This window comes from Doryrhamphus excisus, linkage group LG12 (genome assembly GCF_037039965.1).
Source record: "Doryrhamphus excisus strain RoL-2023G ecotype Guam linkage group LG12, RoL_Dexc_Guam_v1.1, whole genome shotgun sequence".
NCBI classification, from domain to species: Eukaryota; Metazoa; Chordata; class Actinopteri; order Syngnathiformes; family Syngnathidae; genus Doryrhamphus; species Doryrhamphus excisus.
Genome location: NC_136368.1, coordinates 2,901,170 through 2,917,862, shown reverse-complemented (window position 1 = coordinate 2,917,862; position 16,693 = coordinate 2,901,170). Strand labels below are relative to the sequence as shown.

Here is a 16,693-nt window from a genome sequence, read left to right as displayed (position 1 = left end):
ACACACATTGGCTTAATAGTATACATAGTATTTGGAGTATTACCAACCTGTATCGTAGCAATCTCATTGGTCACAAGGCCATAACAGATGACAAAGTTGCATGCTGGTATGTCCAAACCTTCCTCTGCCACCGAGGTGGCAATCAGCAAGTTGACAGTCCCGCTGTGGAATTTACTCAGCACGTCCTTCTGCTCGGCCTGGTAAGCAAACATACCTGTAGTCGGTGAGAGGACGGTCCGCCTACACAAAGCTAGCTTCCTGTACTCACAGCCGTCATTGGCTTGACAACACTCTGGTCTCCTCCTCCGATGACGTACGATGCATTCACGTCAAGGTCAGCAAACTTGGTGTTGTCGTGGATCCACTGATTGAGAGCCATGGCACTGCGGCGGGTTTTGGTGAAAATGATTCCCCTGGCTTCCTTCCTGGTGCTGAACTGTCGGAAAATGCTGACTCGTAGCTTCGACAAGCTGTCGTTTTCAAATCTTTGGTCCTTAGAAAGTTCCTCAAGCATTTCCCTGTTGCCTGGAAGAAACCATTTGGATACAGCTCTTTTGTTATTTATCGCTAGCTAGCAACTTAGGGCATGTGTACCTAATCAAGTGTCCGCATTTCGATATTTTCCATTTGAACAAACATCCTTCTGTCCGCAGAGACGCACCCTGAATGTTCTAACTTTATAGTTCAATGCAGCTAATTCTTCTAAAAGACATGCTAAATATGTCATTGGTAAATCAATGCAATAAATCAAATAGACATGAATATGACGATACCTTGGAATAACTTGAAGAGCATGTGCTCGGTGTCTGTGATGCTGATGATGTGCTCCTCATCAGGGCTCGTTTTGCTCTTCATCTCCTCCTTGTAGTATTTCTCCAGGAAAGTGAAGGCATCACACATGCGGATGGTGTTGCTGAGCTGCAGGGCCTCGTTGTACTGACGAAGGTGCTCCGCACAAATACGCACCGTTTGGTTTCCCTCTTTGGCAGCTAGAAAGTTCATCATAATCATCTGAAAACTCCACTTGATATGATTTATATTGGTACAAATGTGCATGTTTGGTCTTCTTCTTGAGCCGCTATCAAGCTAGTAGATGATAAAAATGATATTAAAACAATTGAATATGATTTCTATGGATGACAATGCCAACTTGTGCTCACCTTGCCGCTCGTATTGGACCACCCACTGTTCATAGGTCTGAGAGCCAAGCTGGCAGGTGGGGTTGAGCTTGGCATAAGTTTGGATACTGCTCATGATTCTCTTGATGACATCACCAAAGGGATCCTAGAGTATGACACATGAGAGATTTGGTACAAACATCAGGCTCTTAGCAGTAGACAAAAATGTAAATTCGAATGATCGGAATTGGCAGACTCACCTTCTCTTTGTCCTCAACAAGAACTATTTGTTTGCATGGATCGTTTCTGTAATCCCCAAGATTGGAAGTCAGGATTTGGGAGGCATCCAAGTTGGCACAAATCTACAAAAGACAAGCGTCGCTGTGAAGGAGACATCATTTCAGTGTAGGGTTGATGTTTTTTTAGGGTTTTCAGCTTTGTTTTATGTCAGTCAGGCACTTTGTGGCTGCACTGTGAGAAGGCGGGACATTGGAAGCGGCTTGCTGGAGGCTTGCCTAGGATCTAGAAAGGCAATCCCCAGTGGGCGGCCCAGCAGGCCAAATCCAGCTCACGAGCCCTGGAAGACCCTGCACAGACACTTATAATAGTAACTGTAATAGAATGAAAAGATGGAAGGAGCTGGTAGAGTGTGAAAATATAGAAAGAAAAGGGTATCTTGATTGGGAAGTTTAGCTTCAAAGCCCGGGAAGATGGCTCTCAACAGTCCTTGGCATCTACTGTCACTGAGAGTTTACTACGTTGCCTGCCTGAGAGAAGTGAGAAGGTACTGGAGCACTGCAGGTATTTTGATTGTCATTTATACAGTGGTACCAACTAACCAGTGTTTTTTTTAGATGCCAGGCATCTCTCAAGATGTTTGAAGTGTGAGCAAAAATTTGGGTTGGGACCTGCTATTTACCTGCAACAGCTATTAGAACAGCTATTTGGAGGCTTGTGTCCATGACTGAAGATATTTTCTGATACATCAGTAAAACATAGGCACATTATAGCCATGTAATGTACAGTAAAGTCTCGTTATAGCGATATTGTCGGGAGTCGGAAAAAATATCGATATAACCGGACTGTCGATATATCCGATCCTGCGCCGAACTGCATTAAAAGTGGGCAATAATGCACTCGACATTGTTCTATACACACGAGAGAAACCACGAACGCCAGCATGTACATATGAAAAACAGTGATTATTGCAAGCGATAAAAAGATATCTGAATACAACACAATTAAATACATGTATTTGTACGCTTGTGTCTTCGTTGGAATAGGTGTGTATGCTATGTCAGTTGGTTCTTCTGTTGCAGGCATGTGTTTGGCCAGCTATGTGGGGCGGGTTGAGCATGACCTGTGAACCAGGAAGTGCGGGAATGGGTGTGTGTGCGGCGCTCTGGTTGTGGAAGTGTGAAAAATAAAGTTGACTGGAAGCAGCCGTTCGCCGTGTTCTTTTTTGGTATTGAAATCCTTAAGCAAAGATTGATTTAAGCTGCTTTTGTATCGATATAAGCAGACCAAATTGGCTGGCGGGAGATGAAAAGGGCATCATAGTAACCGGATTATCATAATAACCGGGTATCGTACAAACGGAACTAATTATATCATAAAAGACTAGAAATTTGCCGGGAAATGAAAATAGTATCGTAATAAGCAGTACTTCGATATAACCGATATCGATATAACGAGACTTTACTGTATGTCATTTATGGTGTATTGTGTAAAAGTAAGGCAGGAAGAACATCAAATGAATTCAGAGCCATCGTCCACCAGTACCAGCCTGGACTAAGAAATACCGATACACATTAGCACTGCATTCATTTAGTGCTTTTCATTTGACGCTGTTCCCGTCATTGTACACAATGCATCATCAATAAGATCAATGAGATGGTAATAACGCATCTATGTTTCACCGATATGTTGAAAATGCTATGTTCTGCTAATGCTACTTCCATCCATGCCATCCATTCAGTCATGCTAAGCCATGGAGCATCCCAGGCTCCGGCGCTGTTTAACGGATGAATGGATTGTAGAGTCATGTGATTCTCGTGTATTGCATGTCTCTAATCCATTCATCTCTGGATTTATGCTGAATCTTATCCGTTCGGGAGGCTGGAATTGATTCTTTCCATTTAAGTGCATGCAAACAGGAAAAAAAAAACAGCCAGGGCTTTTCTTTGTGATTTGGGTGTTTTGTTTTGTCCCCACCTGTAAGATGTTTTTCTCGGCTGCATCGAGTTTGGTGGCACTCCCAACGCCAAGAGAGGCGGTGAGACCGAGGATCTGGGGCAGCGGCAGGGTCTCCTTCTGCGCCTTCTTCAGCCTCTTGTTCTTGTCCTTCTGCTTCAGGTAACGCATCATCACCTGGTTGTACACTTCCCCCTTCTTAGTGTGATGGCACTCGTCTATGATGATCAGGCTAATATCTAGCAGGAGAAGACAAACATGGCCGGGATGATCAAGCTTAGCTGCAACATGTTTGGTTCCAGTCACATCAACACGTCACCATGGCCATGAAAACATTTCCCTGGAGAACCCTGATAGATGTTCTCATGTGAATTTCATCAGCCGAATACTGACGGCTGAACAGACGTGTGGCCTGGACGGCCGTAGAAAAAGACAAGAAATACACGCATCACACGCTTCCAGGCGTTTCCACAAACAGCATATGTTCCACTGAGGTGGCTATTCCACCTTGGACTGCCGAGTGCCAACAAGAGCTGCAAGACTCTGACAAGATCTTGTCATGTATCATCATGGGAGAGCCTCCCATTAGCACATATTCACAGTCTGTGCTTTAAGCTTTTTCTGGGTAAAAGTGGAAATGTAGTCATGTTATTAGGTTTGTTCTCTTTAAGGTCAGCCATGCTTGTTTTCCAACCTGGGCAATAATGGAAACACAGAGTGCACGTAAGAGTATAACGTTTACAGTGCATCTTTGTGTGTCAATATCCTAGCTTAACACGTGGACACTTGTTAGTGTTGACAAGTGTTAGTGCATACAATGTTGTATATACTGTATTAGGGCTGCAGCATAATCACTATGATACAAGGGACTTATGGCATCATATGTGCCATCGGCTGGGATAGGCTCCAGCATACTCCCGCAACCTGAATGAAAATTGTAAAACAAACACTGACTTTCCAAGGAAGCGTTGGACGAGGGGAAAAGCCCTCACAGCGTTTGAAAAGTGCAAAAGGTTTGCCAGAGACAAACAAACAGAGGCTGCTCGGACCATGTGCCCGAATACAGTGCACCTTGCTGGGCCACAGCAGGTGGCTCCTCCCCCTCTATACTCTGGTTCTCCTGGTAGTAGTCATGATATCTCATTAGGACTAATCAACAGGTACGGGACAAACTGTCCTTCTTACCTCCAAGTGTGCTCAAACTACACTCTCTAGATATTTGAAAAAGTATTGCATCTCATGTATATTTTCTCATTTGGCTTATATTTGAGTGTAGTCCAAAAATTACGGTTCATCGTGAAATCTCAGTCCTCAAATATCAGAGAACATTTTATGAGACCTTCATTTTTCAGCCATAAAATAGAAGAGCACCCCCACCGGCTAGCGAATGCTAGCAATAGTGCAGTTTCCACATGGGTATCACGGGACTTGTTTTTTGATGAACTACTTTTATGTTTCACATGGTTTCAGTATGCCCGTCTATGCGCCAAAACTCCTCCTTTGTGGTTCCAACAGAAGAAGCTGAAGATCCTACCCTTGAGATGCACTCCCTCGTCTTCTCCTTTGACCGACCTCTCCAAATAGTTTTCCAGAATCTGGGCCGTGCAAATGACGACATCATTTTTCTTCATAATCTCTGTGAAAGAGATTTTCAGCAAGGAGTTTCCACTGACTCTTTCCACTTTGTACGCGTGCTTGAGAAAGCGTTGGAACTCTGTGGCGTGGTGCTGCTCCACCAGAGGAACCTGAGGACAAAGAACATTCCACTCATCAGCACATTTCATCTCCCAAACCACAACTTTCATTCTTTTGCTTAGAAAGCAAGAACTCCCAAAACATGAAGATATAAGTTCTTGATTCCAAATTCAAGCAGCATCCCAAATACACTGAAAAGATTAGTGCATGCATTTTAGATGTACTTCCTCTACGTGCTGGCCACCGCCAACACCGTGTGCGTAATCATGTGTCAAAACAAATGGTTGCCGGAGCCAAGGGAACTTGCGTTATGCGTTAAAGTGGGCCAATAATACACTTGCGTACATGTACATATATAAATACAATCTTACTTCTACTCCATATTCTTATACCTTGTTGACCAGAACGACCACTTTCCCCGTCTTCCGATCCGCTCTCCTGCGCTCCAGATGTTGACGGGTAACATAAACCGCCACCCTGGTTTTACCACTTCCGGTCGGGAGGCAGATGATGATGTTTTTCCCCTCCAAGGCAGGTTGAGCCACCTCCTTCTGATAATCCCGAAGAATAATTTCAGCTCTATCTGGGCTGCCGGTAGCTCCACCTGGGTCACTTGGATCTGCAAAACACACACATTTCATCACCTGCTCAGCAAACTACAATTATGAAGGAAAACATACACTATATTAACGTATTTCAGGTATCAGGTATCAAATCAGGAATGGTCAAAAACACACTCCTCAACGTTGTGGACAGCCTTCCATGTAGAGTTGTAGTTGTAATAGCTGCAAAAGGTGGACCGACATTATATTGAACCCTATGGGATATCACTTAAGTTGTCATATGTGAGGCCCTTCACCAAGGGCGTCAACTGTGTGGAACTAATGGCCATTTTTATAAACTTCCCTTGCCGTCCTTCCCCAAAGGTTCTCTATAGGATGTAAATCAGGGGACCATGCGGGATGGTCCAAAAGAGTCATGTTATTCTCCCTAAAGAAGTTGGTCAAGCCAGCAATGGGAACTGCAGCATTGTCCTGTTGAAGAACCCAGCTGTTACCACACAGACCAGGACCCTCAGTCATGAGGGATGCCTGCTGCAACATCTGCACGTCATCGGCTGCCGTTTGACAACCCTGCACCACCCGACGCTGAATGTATGATGGACACCCTCCACTGTGCCGGGAAGAAAACATCTCAGGTGGGGTCTCCTTGTCATGCTGGTAACGTTGGAAGCCAATTAGTTTTTTTTCTCATCAGAGAATCAAACTTTTTTCCACCTTTCAATGTCCCATGGTTGATGCTCCCTGGCAAAGTCTAAACGGGCAGTTTTATGCCGTTGAAGGAGATCAGGTCTTTGAATTGCTTTTTTTTAAAAAGTATTTCCCGCACATGGCGTCTGATGGTTATTGCGCTGCAGTCGGCAACAGTAAGGGCCTTCATTTGGGTCCAGGACCACCATCTTTCAGAAAATGTAGACTGCGTCCAAGCTCAGCAGCAGTGGCACGAGGTGACGTAACCGCGTTTGAAACACAGTACAAGCTATTCCTCCAAGCAGAAAAAAATCCTTGACTCTTTTTTTGTAATTGAGGTATTCAAATTATTGGAATAATCGTTGCAGGACTAGACAACAGCTTCGACAAAATCTTTGATTTCACCAATGTGGTCAGACATTTGGTACCTGTGGCATCATTCTCAGCCTCCATGTCCTTGTAGTCATCCAAACATTGTGGACTAGCTGAACTTTCCGCCGGACTGTCAATCACAGCCTCACTTCCTGTAGTCTCATCTTCTATTGACGCTGCTTTTAGATCTGAGGCAAAACAAATTCATATTCAATCATCATAAATATCAGTCCATCCAGTAGGTGCTGCTGTTTGGAAGTATCTGACTTGATAGCGAACCATTCCGGCATCATTTGATGTTGGGATGTTAAAGGATCCCTGACATGATTGACCAACTTGCCTTAAATATATTGTTTGGAATTATTTTCTACATTGTTCCATTTTTGACATTTGTAGTTGACAGTATTACTGGGATATAGTGAACATCCAGCAGCAACACAACATTTTGTCATGACTACTATTTGAATGAAAAATCTAGTAATGCAAGTCTAGCATCTACATGGTGTACTAAGTGTAATCAAAGATGTACTTGGCATTGTGTAGAAGTACAATGACACACAGTACAGTCTACAAATATCATCCACTGCAAGGGCCTCCGAATGTTCCAGGAAAAAGTGAAGGACCGCATTTTTGTGAACAACTTCAACATCTGCATGCGATTATCCCACACCTTTTGTCAGCATACTTGCAGGAGTATGATTGCATCATATTTGGCTCACGCGGCCATGCCTGTTCCTGCGGTCACATGGCTACCATTCAATTGCTTTGCTAAGATGGAGCACTCGTAAACATTCATGATACTAACATTCACCTGGAGGTAAAATTATGCCATCCATGATGCTAACATTCAGGTGGAGGTAAACATTCATGATGCAAACATTCACTTGAAGGTAAAAGTGTGCCATTCACCATGCTAACTGTCACGTAGAGTTAAACATTCATGATGCTAACATTCACGTGGAGGTAAACATTCAATAATGCTATCATTCACTTGGAAGTAAAAGTATGCTATACGTGATGCTAACCTTCACATGGAGGTAAAAGTCTACCATTCACGAAGCTAACATTCACGTGTAGGTAAAAGTATGCCATTCACCATGCTAACTGTCACGTAGAGTTAAACATTCATGATGCTAACATTCACGTGGAGGTAAACGTTCATGATGCTAACATTCACATGGAGGTAACCGTTCATGATGCTAACATTCACATGCAGCTAAAAGTATGCCATTCACCATGCTAACCTTGACATGGCGGTAAAGATTCATGATGCTAACCTTCACATGGAGGTGAAAGCATGCTATTCGCCATGCTAACCTTCACGTGGGGGTAAACATTCATGATGCTAACATTCACATGGAGGTAAACGTTCATGATGCTAACATTCACATGCAGCTAAAAGTATGCCATTCACCATGCTAACCTTGACATGGCGGTAAAGATTCATGATGCTAACACTGACGTGTATGTAAAAGTATGCTCTTCATGACGTTAACATTACATAGAGGTAAAAGTATAGCATTCACCATGCTAACCTTCACGTGGACGTAAAATATACCCACCATGATGCTAATATTGATGTGTAGCTTAAAGTATGTCCTTCATGATGCTAACATTGATGTGTACCTAAAGCTCTGCCATTCATGATGCTAACATTGATGTGTAGCTACAAGTATGCCCTTTGTGATGCTAACATTGATGTGTAGCTAAAGCTCTGCCATTCATGATGCTAACATTGATGTGTAGCTACAAGTATGCCCTTTGTGATGCTAACATTGATGTGTAGCTAAAGGTATGCCATTCATGATGCTAACATTGATATGTAGCTAAAGCTTTGCCATTCATGACGCTAACATTGATATGTAGCTAAAGCTTTGCCATTCATGACGCTAACATTGATATGTAGCTAAAGCTTTGCCATTCATGATGCTAACATTGATATGTAGCTAAAGCTTTGCCATTCATGATGCTAACATTGATGTGTAGCTACAAGTGCGCCCTTCATGATGCTAACATTGATGTGTACCTAAAGCTTTGCCATTCATGATGCTGACATTGATGTGTAGCTACAAGTATGCCCTTTGTGATGCTAACATTAATGTGTAGCTAAAGGTATGCCATTCATGATGCTAACATTGAGAAGAAGGGTGAGATGATGCAAAAGTGTTTCAAGCGTGACATGAGCTGGAGGTGAAAAGTTGAAAGCGGCAGCCAATCAGAAGTCAGCATGTGTTTTTGATTTGACACGCTGGCCGCTGGCTGGGCTTTCTTAAGCTGTGTTCATGCTTGTCGGCACGTGAAACACACGACTTACATTCTGCATCCTTTGATTTTGCTTTGGTGTGTTCTCAGCTAGTTAACGCCAACACTGATTATGGAGCTCACTAAACACTCGGCAGTTAAGTGTGAATTGTTCCCACCTGGCGGTAAACTTGGTAAACGTTGAGTGGAGTCTCCAAGCGAGCTTTCGCTTCTGTACAGGTCTGAAGACAAAGCACACACAGTGAGGAACTTTCATTCAACCCCAGTGGCCGGCCAGAGCACTGCAAGCAGTGTGTTTATTAGGGTTTCCCCCCCAAAACAATTTCCTGTTTCATATTAGGATGAGCTATTCTATATTCTATATATCTTTAAAATGCCACCCACAGAGGCATGTTTTATTGTTGTTGTCTGACCAATATGAAGACCTGCAAGGGTCCTTTGAGAATGGGATCAAGCTGGCTGGAGGGATGATATGAAATTCCTCTTCCACTTGACCCATGCCTTCAGATTCTTTTCAGAGACAGGAAGTGTCCCAAAAATAACGTTCCAGATGCTCCCCAGTAGAAGCAATGCAATAATGTGGAACCGACGAGCCATCTTGGCCCTCTTTTTTCCTTAAGCCACATGTGAGGTAATTGTTCTTTGATTGGCTATAGCTGAGCAGGGTGTTGCCATCACATGTACAGAGCTTAAGCTTTGGGGCCCTACAGAGTTGGGTTAAAAAGCCCCACCAACCACTGGAGATGGGAACCATGCAAGCTAAACAGCGGCCCAGCAAGCAGCCATGCAGGAACTACCTGCAAGGACAAGGACAATACTCTTCATTCTTACAAATTAGTCTTTTTTGGGGGTAGACACCAAAACACTAATTTCCATACTGTTCTAGCAAAAATGCATCAAAATATGACACTGGGTTTCGGGGTTCCCCAAAAGTTCCAACCCTAGTGCTCATCACTGGAATATACTACATTGAAGCAAATATAAGACTGAGCATGTGTCACGGTGTTACCTGTGGTATCGCAGTCACATGACCCTTCCAGCAGCACGTACAAGAAATGGTGCTCAGTTTCACGCAAAATCTGGATAAACTCAGAGTACCATCCAAGCTGGCACCTTACAATCCTTTTCAGAAGTTCACGAGCACCAACTCGGAGTCCCTGGGAGTCTGCCAAGCAAAGGATCTGCAGCGTGGACAACATTGAAAGTGCGTTACAAAAGGGATTACGGCAAAGTTCACTTGCAGTGTCTGTCTGTCTATTTAAATGTTAATCATGAATTATTACAAAATAAGGAAAAGGATACTTTGAAGATAGTTTTCTGCAAAATAACCCAGTTACTATCATATTAATTATGTAGACTATTTCAAGTTCATTCAGATAAAACATGGCTTCTGGTCAAATATATGAAATATGAAAAATGATTCAACCTATGGCTTAGTTGCCCTTTAAGAGGAATTGTATTGTGGGAAGTTGAGTGTTGTAGTTCCTTACAGCGTACTAAAGGCTTATGAAGTTGTAGTGTATTTGTCATGTTGTTACACGTTGACGCCCCTAGATGGCACTACTGCGTTAGATATGTATGGTGTGTGTGCTGAATGGAGGATGTGCAGTATGAAAGTACGTTTGGATGGAACACTGTGCAAAGATGTGCTATGGGTACTATGGGCATTTCACGTCACTTGTGTGATTGCCTTTTGTTGAGTCGATTCCACTTAATTTGACGATGCGCTCGAGTGCCTTTTACTAAAGACCATCAGACGTCATTAACGTCACGTATACGGTGTGCTCAAGCTAAGTTGAGGCTATACTGTATATCGATTTAGTTGGATGATTTCTACTGGATGCGGAGCAAATGGATGACGTCGCCGTGAAGGACTCAGGGGAGAGGTAATGAAGGAGATACGTATATGTACATTCATATGCGAGTTTGTCACTTGCTTGTTGACAAATGGCGATACAATGCAAGCATGCAATATTTGTCTCAGGGCCTCTCCGCACTTAACGTTTTAAGTATTTTAGCCTCTCATAGACCTAAAAAAAAGGCTTTCAGAGGGGCAAAATTTCAGCACGCCGGGCTCAGTCAATTCAAAAATCATGACGTCACCAACTCGTCACCGTCACGTGAGCAGAAATTCGCTTCTACGACAAACCAGAATAATATTGGAATATTTTGACTCACACTTGCTCAATGTGGCACACCGTGACCAATGGCATTTGCCTTTAGACAATAAGACGATGGAAAAACTAATCAGCTCCCAAAGACGTGAAACGGCTCCCATCGTTCATTTCAATGAAACGACTCTTACAGCCGATTCGTTCACGACTGACAAAACACTACCACACATAGATGACATTGTTTTCACTCAATGATTATTCTAGTCTGAATGAAACAGTTTACTAATTTGGCACAGTATGGATGCCGCTTTTTTTCATCCCACCAAAATATAAAAATAGAACATTCTTGTGTGGACTGGGCCTAACAAGTCACTGAAATCCACATAATGCTGCTTTATGGATGTGATGTTTAGGAGTGATGTGAAGAATGAAGAAGAGCAGCCACGCACTGCTGACAGCACGGAGATGAGGTGAGACTTTAACACAACCATTTCAGCGCTACACTTGGACCACGTCCACAGCAGCACTGACATTTTCAACATTAGAGCCATCAATAAATGAAATAACACCCCTATAGTCACATTTAGACTCTTTGTAATCTTCTAAATCTGCTTTTTAATGTTGTGGGATCCCTCTAGGCATGAAATAACACCTCTAGAGTCACCTTTACACACTTGTATTTTTACTATTACTACGCATGTGTGTTTTTGTGTGTCATTGGCTGCTGTACGGCACGTTGGGCAGTTAACTGTTGGAAATGTGCTATATAAATAAATTTGACCTTGACCTTCTCATCCATGTCATCAATGGTGATTTTCGGTTGCCTTTTCACCTCCTTTCGCGACCGCATGGTCATTCTCTTGCAGTGAATCAACATGCTTAGTCCGTTGGCGCTTCAAATAGCCCGCATACTCGTCAGCAGGTCTCAGCAGTGGCGGGAAAAAGTGGTGTAAAACCCGCACCTTCTTTCATTCCTGAATGTAATCCAGAGAGCTTCGACCCGAAACCTACTATGCTTCTTTTCTCTCTTATACTTGGCATTCTTACAGTTGCTAAGCAACACCGTGTGTCAATTAGCCTGTTAGCTTGCCCTACAACAGTTTTTGTCTCTCACCGGTCCGTAATACAGCTGAAGTTATCTCGTCAGAAAGACTCCCAAGATATTTTTAACAGTCAGGATTCGTGAACAGCTGCCATTCAAAGCCGCGGCTCGCTTGTTAGCTTGCCATGTTTTGGTGAGTTCAATCCTCACTAGTCCAAAATAGGCAGAGATGCCAGCACACGCTTTTGGTCAGAAGTATTCCCGAAAAGTTGAAAACTCCAGTAGCAAAAAGCAGAATTCTTTCCATGAGAGTCCTTTGTGTACACCAGGAATGAACATACGTATGTCTTATTGACCCATTATAGTAGCTTATATAGTATAGCAGCCATATCAGATTTCATTAGGTGTTTGGGGGGTCCACCCAGTCCCAAATCTGGGAGAAAAGATCCCTTGTCATTTGGGAAGTGGAAGGAAACCACAGACAGGAGTCCTCACAGATGCTGATGAAATGTTTTTGGTGTGTGTCTTGGTCAGCTCCGTAGGGGATAATGCTGCAGTGAAAGAAAAGCACGCTGGCTCTAGACCCAAGATGATGTCCTGGACTTGTGAACTTGCTTGTTGCTTGATGGGATTCTTCATCTTCCTCCTGGGTTTTCTGGCCGCCATCTTTATCATCAACTCCAAGCTCGATGAGCTCATGAATGAGCTGATCAACACACAGACCAATCTGAAGCAGCAAATCGACTTGATGCTGATGAAGCGGGACGAGTTGCAAGAGGCAAGTCGAGAGCTAAAGGAACGTCTGGCGGCCTCGGAGAAGAGAGAGGACAATGTGGAACGGATCTGGCTTGAGCACGAACATTTGAATGCAACCCTGAACACAATGCTGACGGATCTGAACAACCTGGAGCTCTCGGCAGACGAGTTTGACGCCCAGCGTTTGGTTGTATCGCAACGCTATGATGGCATCAAGGCAAGTCTCAAGAAGATGACTGCCAGCATCAATTCCTGTGGGGAAGAGACTGAAGCAGAAATATCCTGTGATAGTATGTCTCAAACCGTAAGCACACTGCAGCAGGAGACGGATCAATTAACAAAGGGGCTCAGCACCTTAGCAGATAAAGAAACCAAGCAATACAACCTGCTCTGCTACAGACTTGATAAAAATCATCTCACCGAAAAAGAGATCGAATGCTGCCCCAGCGGCTGGGAACCCCACGCTTCACATTGCTACTACATGTCTAACGAGAGAGTAGAACAGGAAGAGGCAGTCGAAAAATGCATAAACAAAGGTGGCCAACTCGCTGATATTGATGACATGCCCGAACAGAAGTTCATCACACGACTCATTTATAAAGCTTTTCAAGAAAGACTGAAGAAAGGTGGGAAAAAAAACCCCAAAGGTCATGCTGCCTGGATCGGCTTAAATGACAGGGTAACGGAAGGAGAGTACTTCTGGCTGGACGGCCGACCACTGACAGAGCCCATATATTGGCAGGAATATGAACCAAATAATTATGTGTCAGCTGGCGGGGATCAAGACTGTGTGGTCATTGTACCCCCACAAACCATGGTGCAGGACGAGTTTGACGACTGGGATGACAGACATTTTAATACCTGGGATGACCTGCTTTGCACTAACAATCGATACTATGTGTGCGCGAAAAAAAGTGCCATGGGCTGATTACCACCTCTTCATCTCAAGTCCCAGGACCCCCACCACCAAAAAACTATGACATTTTGTCAGGATTACGCTGAATCATGAAAAGACAGCAACCAAGGCCGCGTTAATCCTGGAAAGGATGACAAGGAACAGCAACCAAAGCCAGGGTTATGCAGAAAATGATGACAAGGAACAGCTACCAGGGCCGCGTTAATCCCGAAAAGGATGACAAGGAACAGCAACCAGGGCCGCGTTAATCCTGGAAAGGATGACAAGGAACGGCAACCAGGGCCGTGTTAATCCTGGAAAGGATGACTAGGAACAGCAACCAAGGCCGTGTTAATCCTGGAAAGGATGAGAAGGAACACCAACCAAAGTCGTGGTTATCCTGAAAAGGATAACAAGGAACAGCAACCAGGGCTGCGTTAATCCTGGAAAGGATGACAAGGAACACCAACCAAAGCCGTGGTTATCCTGAAAAGGATGACAAGGAACAGCTACCAGGGCCGCGTTAATCCCGAAAAGGATGACAAGGAACAGCAACCAGGGCCGCATTAATCCTGGAAAGGATGACAAGGAACGGCAACCAGGGCCGCGTTAATCCTGGAAAGGATGACAAGGAACGGCAACCAGGGCCGCGTTAATCCTGGAAAGGATGACAAGGAACAGCAACCAGGGCTGCGTTAATCCCAAAAAGGATGACAAGGAACAGCAACCAAGGCGGCGTTAATCCTGGAAAGGATGAGAAGGAACAGCAACCAAAGTCGTGGTTATCCTGAAAAGGATAACAAGGAACAGCAACCAGGGCCGTGTTAATCCCGAAAAGGATGACAAGGAACAGCAACCAAAGCCGTGGTTATCCTGAAAAGGATGACAAGGAACAGCAACCAGGGCCGCATTAATCCTGGAAAGGATGACAAGGAACAGCAACCAGGGCCGCGTTAATCCTGGAAAGGATGACAAGGAACGGCAACCAGGGCCGCGTTAATCCTGGAAAGGATGACAAGGAACAGCAATCAAGGCCGCCTTAATCCTGAAAAGGATGACAAGGAACAGCAACCAGGGCTGCGTTAATCCCAAAAAGGATGACAAGGAACAGCAACCAAGGCGGCGTTAATCCTGGAAAGGATGACAAGGAACAGCAACCAAAGCCGTGGTTATCCCGAAAAGGATGACAAGGAACAGCAACCAGGGCCGCGTTAATCCCGAAAAGGATGACAAGGAACAGCAACCAAAGCCGTGTTAATCCTGAAAAGGATGACAAGGAACAGCAACCAAAGCCGTGGTTATCCTGAAAAGGATGACAAGGAACAGCAACCAAAGCTGTGGTTATCCTGAAAAGGATGACAAGGAACAGCAACCAGGGCCGCGTTAATCCCGAAAAGGATGACAAGGAATTAAATAAGATAAATAAAATTTAGCTATTACTACTCTTGTGTAAATACTTAACACTTTGAACATGAATGGAACAAAATAGTCATTATTTGGTTACATCACGTGCATGTTTTATTGGCAAATTCTGTGTGTTCACTTTTATGACTGTAAAACGTATGTGTTGCTGTGTTGTAGAAATGAACCAGTAGCCAAAAAGTAAACTAAACTGTCGCAATTGAAGGCAGCTATTCTGTCAGGACGTCAGGGTAAACATGAGAGCACGTGACACAACCAGGAAGTGTTAGGAAGGTTGATTCGCGCTGTAGGAGGAGCCTCCGAACGCCCGGCCTGACAATTACCACATCCGGAAAAGTGATTGTACCACACGAATCAGACAGGAAGTGGAAACCTCTGGAGTTGTGGCGAGTGTTAATGGGGGCTATTGGCATTAGGTTGTGCTGGAGTTGTTACTTGGTACTTACCAGACGAAGGGAACACGTCAAAATGCTTTAATGATGGTTTAACAGTTGTCCAATTCCTTCTAGTCCATGGTAATAACGTATTAGCTTGAGGAAGTGTTAAGAAATACACTTATTCCGCCATTTTGTGGCCATCACTCGCAACTACAGGTGTATGACTGTACTCACAATGTCCATGTCGTCCTTTGTGATGAGTCCCCTGGAAAAACACGACGTGCAGACTACTTTGGTGTCCATGTCGAGCAGACTGGGTACTAGTATGTCAATCATCCGCATGCAGTGGTCGTTCTGCTCTTCCACTTCCGGGAGGGGCAGCTTGACCATCATGTAGTTCGCCGCTTGTTGGCACCCGGCGTTGCACAAGGCGTCCACAAAAGCCTGGAACCAGCCTTCCGGGTGAGGCTTCCGAAGGACGGCACTGATCAGGGCGTCCACCGCCGCGGAGTTACCGTCCGTTTTGGCCATTTGTCTGAGAAATTCTCTCTGGTCTGCACTGATGATATGGAGACAATCCAGAACCGGCTCCACCGAGATAAAGACCTTCAACCTTGGTCGAAAACTGTCAATGAGATTCTCTTTCATCACGTCGTCCATGTTCATCCTTCTCAGACCTTCCGTCCAAATGAGGACCAGCAGTGCAGTCCAGTACAGCTCAGTTGCGGCAAAACGAAAGTCAAACCCGAGGTAACTTTCATTTTCACTTTCACCGATACCTCACATAGCCGATAGATGGCAGCATTTGACACTGTGCACAAGTGCACGCCAACAAATCATAACAAGTCAACGTACATTAGGATTTAAAATACAAGTTTGAACAAAGAAATCATACAGACGTGAAATCTCAGCTGAGGGTAGACCCTATAGTAAATGTTTATATTTTTACATTATTTTGTTTTCATCCCGCTTTTCTACCTTTTACTTTGTTTTCTTCCACTATTGCTGTACTTTGGGTGAGTAAATGTTTGTATTTGTAGCTTTTACTTTGTTTTCTTCCGCTGTTGCTGTACTTTTGGTGAGTAAATGTTTGTATTTGTACCTTTTACTTTGTTTTCTTCTGCTGTTGCTGTGCTTTGTGGTGAGTAAATGTTTGCATTTGTACGCTGGGATAGGGTCCGATCCTGCGGCTGTGCC

The 16,693-nt window shown here is 44.1% G+C and overlaps 3 protein-coding genes across 5 annotated transcripts in view; 1 reads left to right on the top strand and 2 right to left on the bottom strand.

The window, feature by feature from the left end:
• Positions 1–6,841, bottom strand: part of fap (fibroblast activation protein, alpha) — a 26,145-nt gene extending 19,304 nt beyond the window's left edge. Inside the window, exons 1-9 of the transcript XR_013629596.1 lie at positions 6,685–6,841; positions 5,399–5,625; positions 4,846–5,056; positions 3,333–3,550; positions 1,379–1,480; positions 1,161–1,284; positions 774–989; positions 269–525; positions 48–197 (exon numbers count right to left, since the gene is read on the bottom strand). The gene's annotated coding sequence lies outside the window, so the exon portion shown is untranslated. The remainder of the gene's footprint in view (positions 1–47; positions 198–268; positions 526–773; positions 990–1,160; positions 1,285–1,378; positions 1,481–3,332; positions 3,551–4,845; positions 5,057–5,398; positions 5,626–6,684) is intronic.
• LOC131135726 (uncharacterized) lies at positions 6,357–13,957 on the top strand. Of its 3 annotated transcripts, none has more exons than XM_078795287.1 (3): positions 6,357–6,513; positions 11,418–11,474; positions 12,581–13,957. In XM_078795287.1, exons 2-3 carry the CDS (start codon positions 11,470–11,472, stop codon positions 13,728–13,730), a joined length of 1,155 nt encoding a protein of 384 aa, XP_078651413.1. In that variant the 5' UTR covers positions 6,357–6,513; positions 11,418–11,469; the 3' UTR covers positions 13,731–13,957. The 3 variants fall into 3 exon arrangements, with proteins under 3 accessions (XP_078651413.1, XP_078651414.1, XP_057937949.2); XM_078795288.1 differs by lacking the exon at positions 6,357–6,513 and adding an exon at positions 7,207–7,518; XM_058081966.2 differs by lacking the exon at positions 6,357–6,513 and adding an exon at positions 9,861–10,776.
• On the bottom strand, positions 8,981–16,693 carry LOC131135700 (interferon-induced helicase C domain-containing protein 1). Its single transcript, XM_078795380.1, has 3 exons — positions 15,731–16,693; positions 9,900–10,071; positions 8,981–9,111 (listed from the first exon to the last, which is right to left on the bottom strand). Exons 1-3 carry the CDS (start codon positions 16,160–16,162, stop codon positions 8,981–8,983), a joined length of 735 nt encoding a protein of 244 aa, XP_078651506.1. The 5' UTR covers positions 16,163–16,693.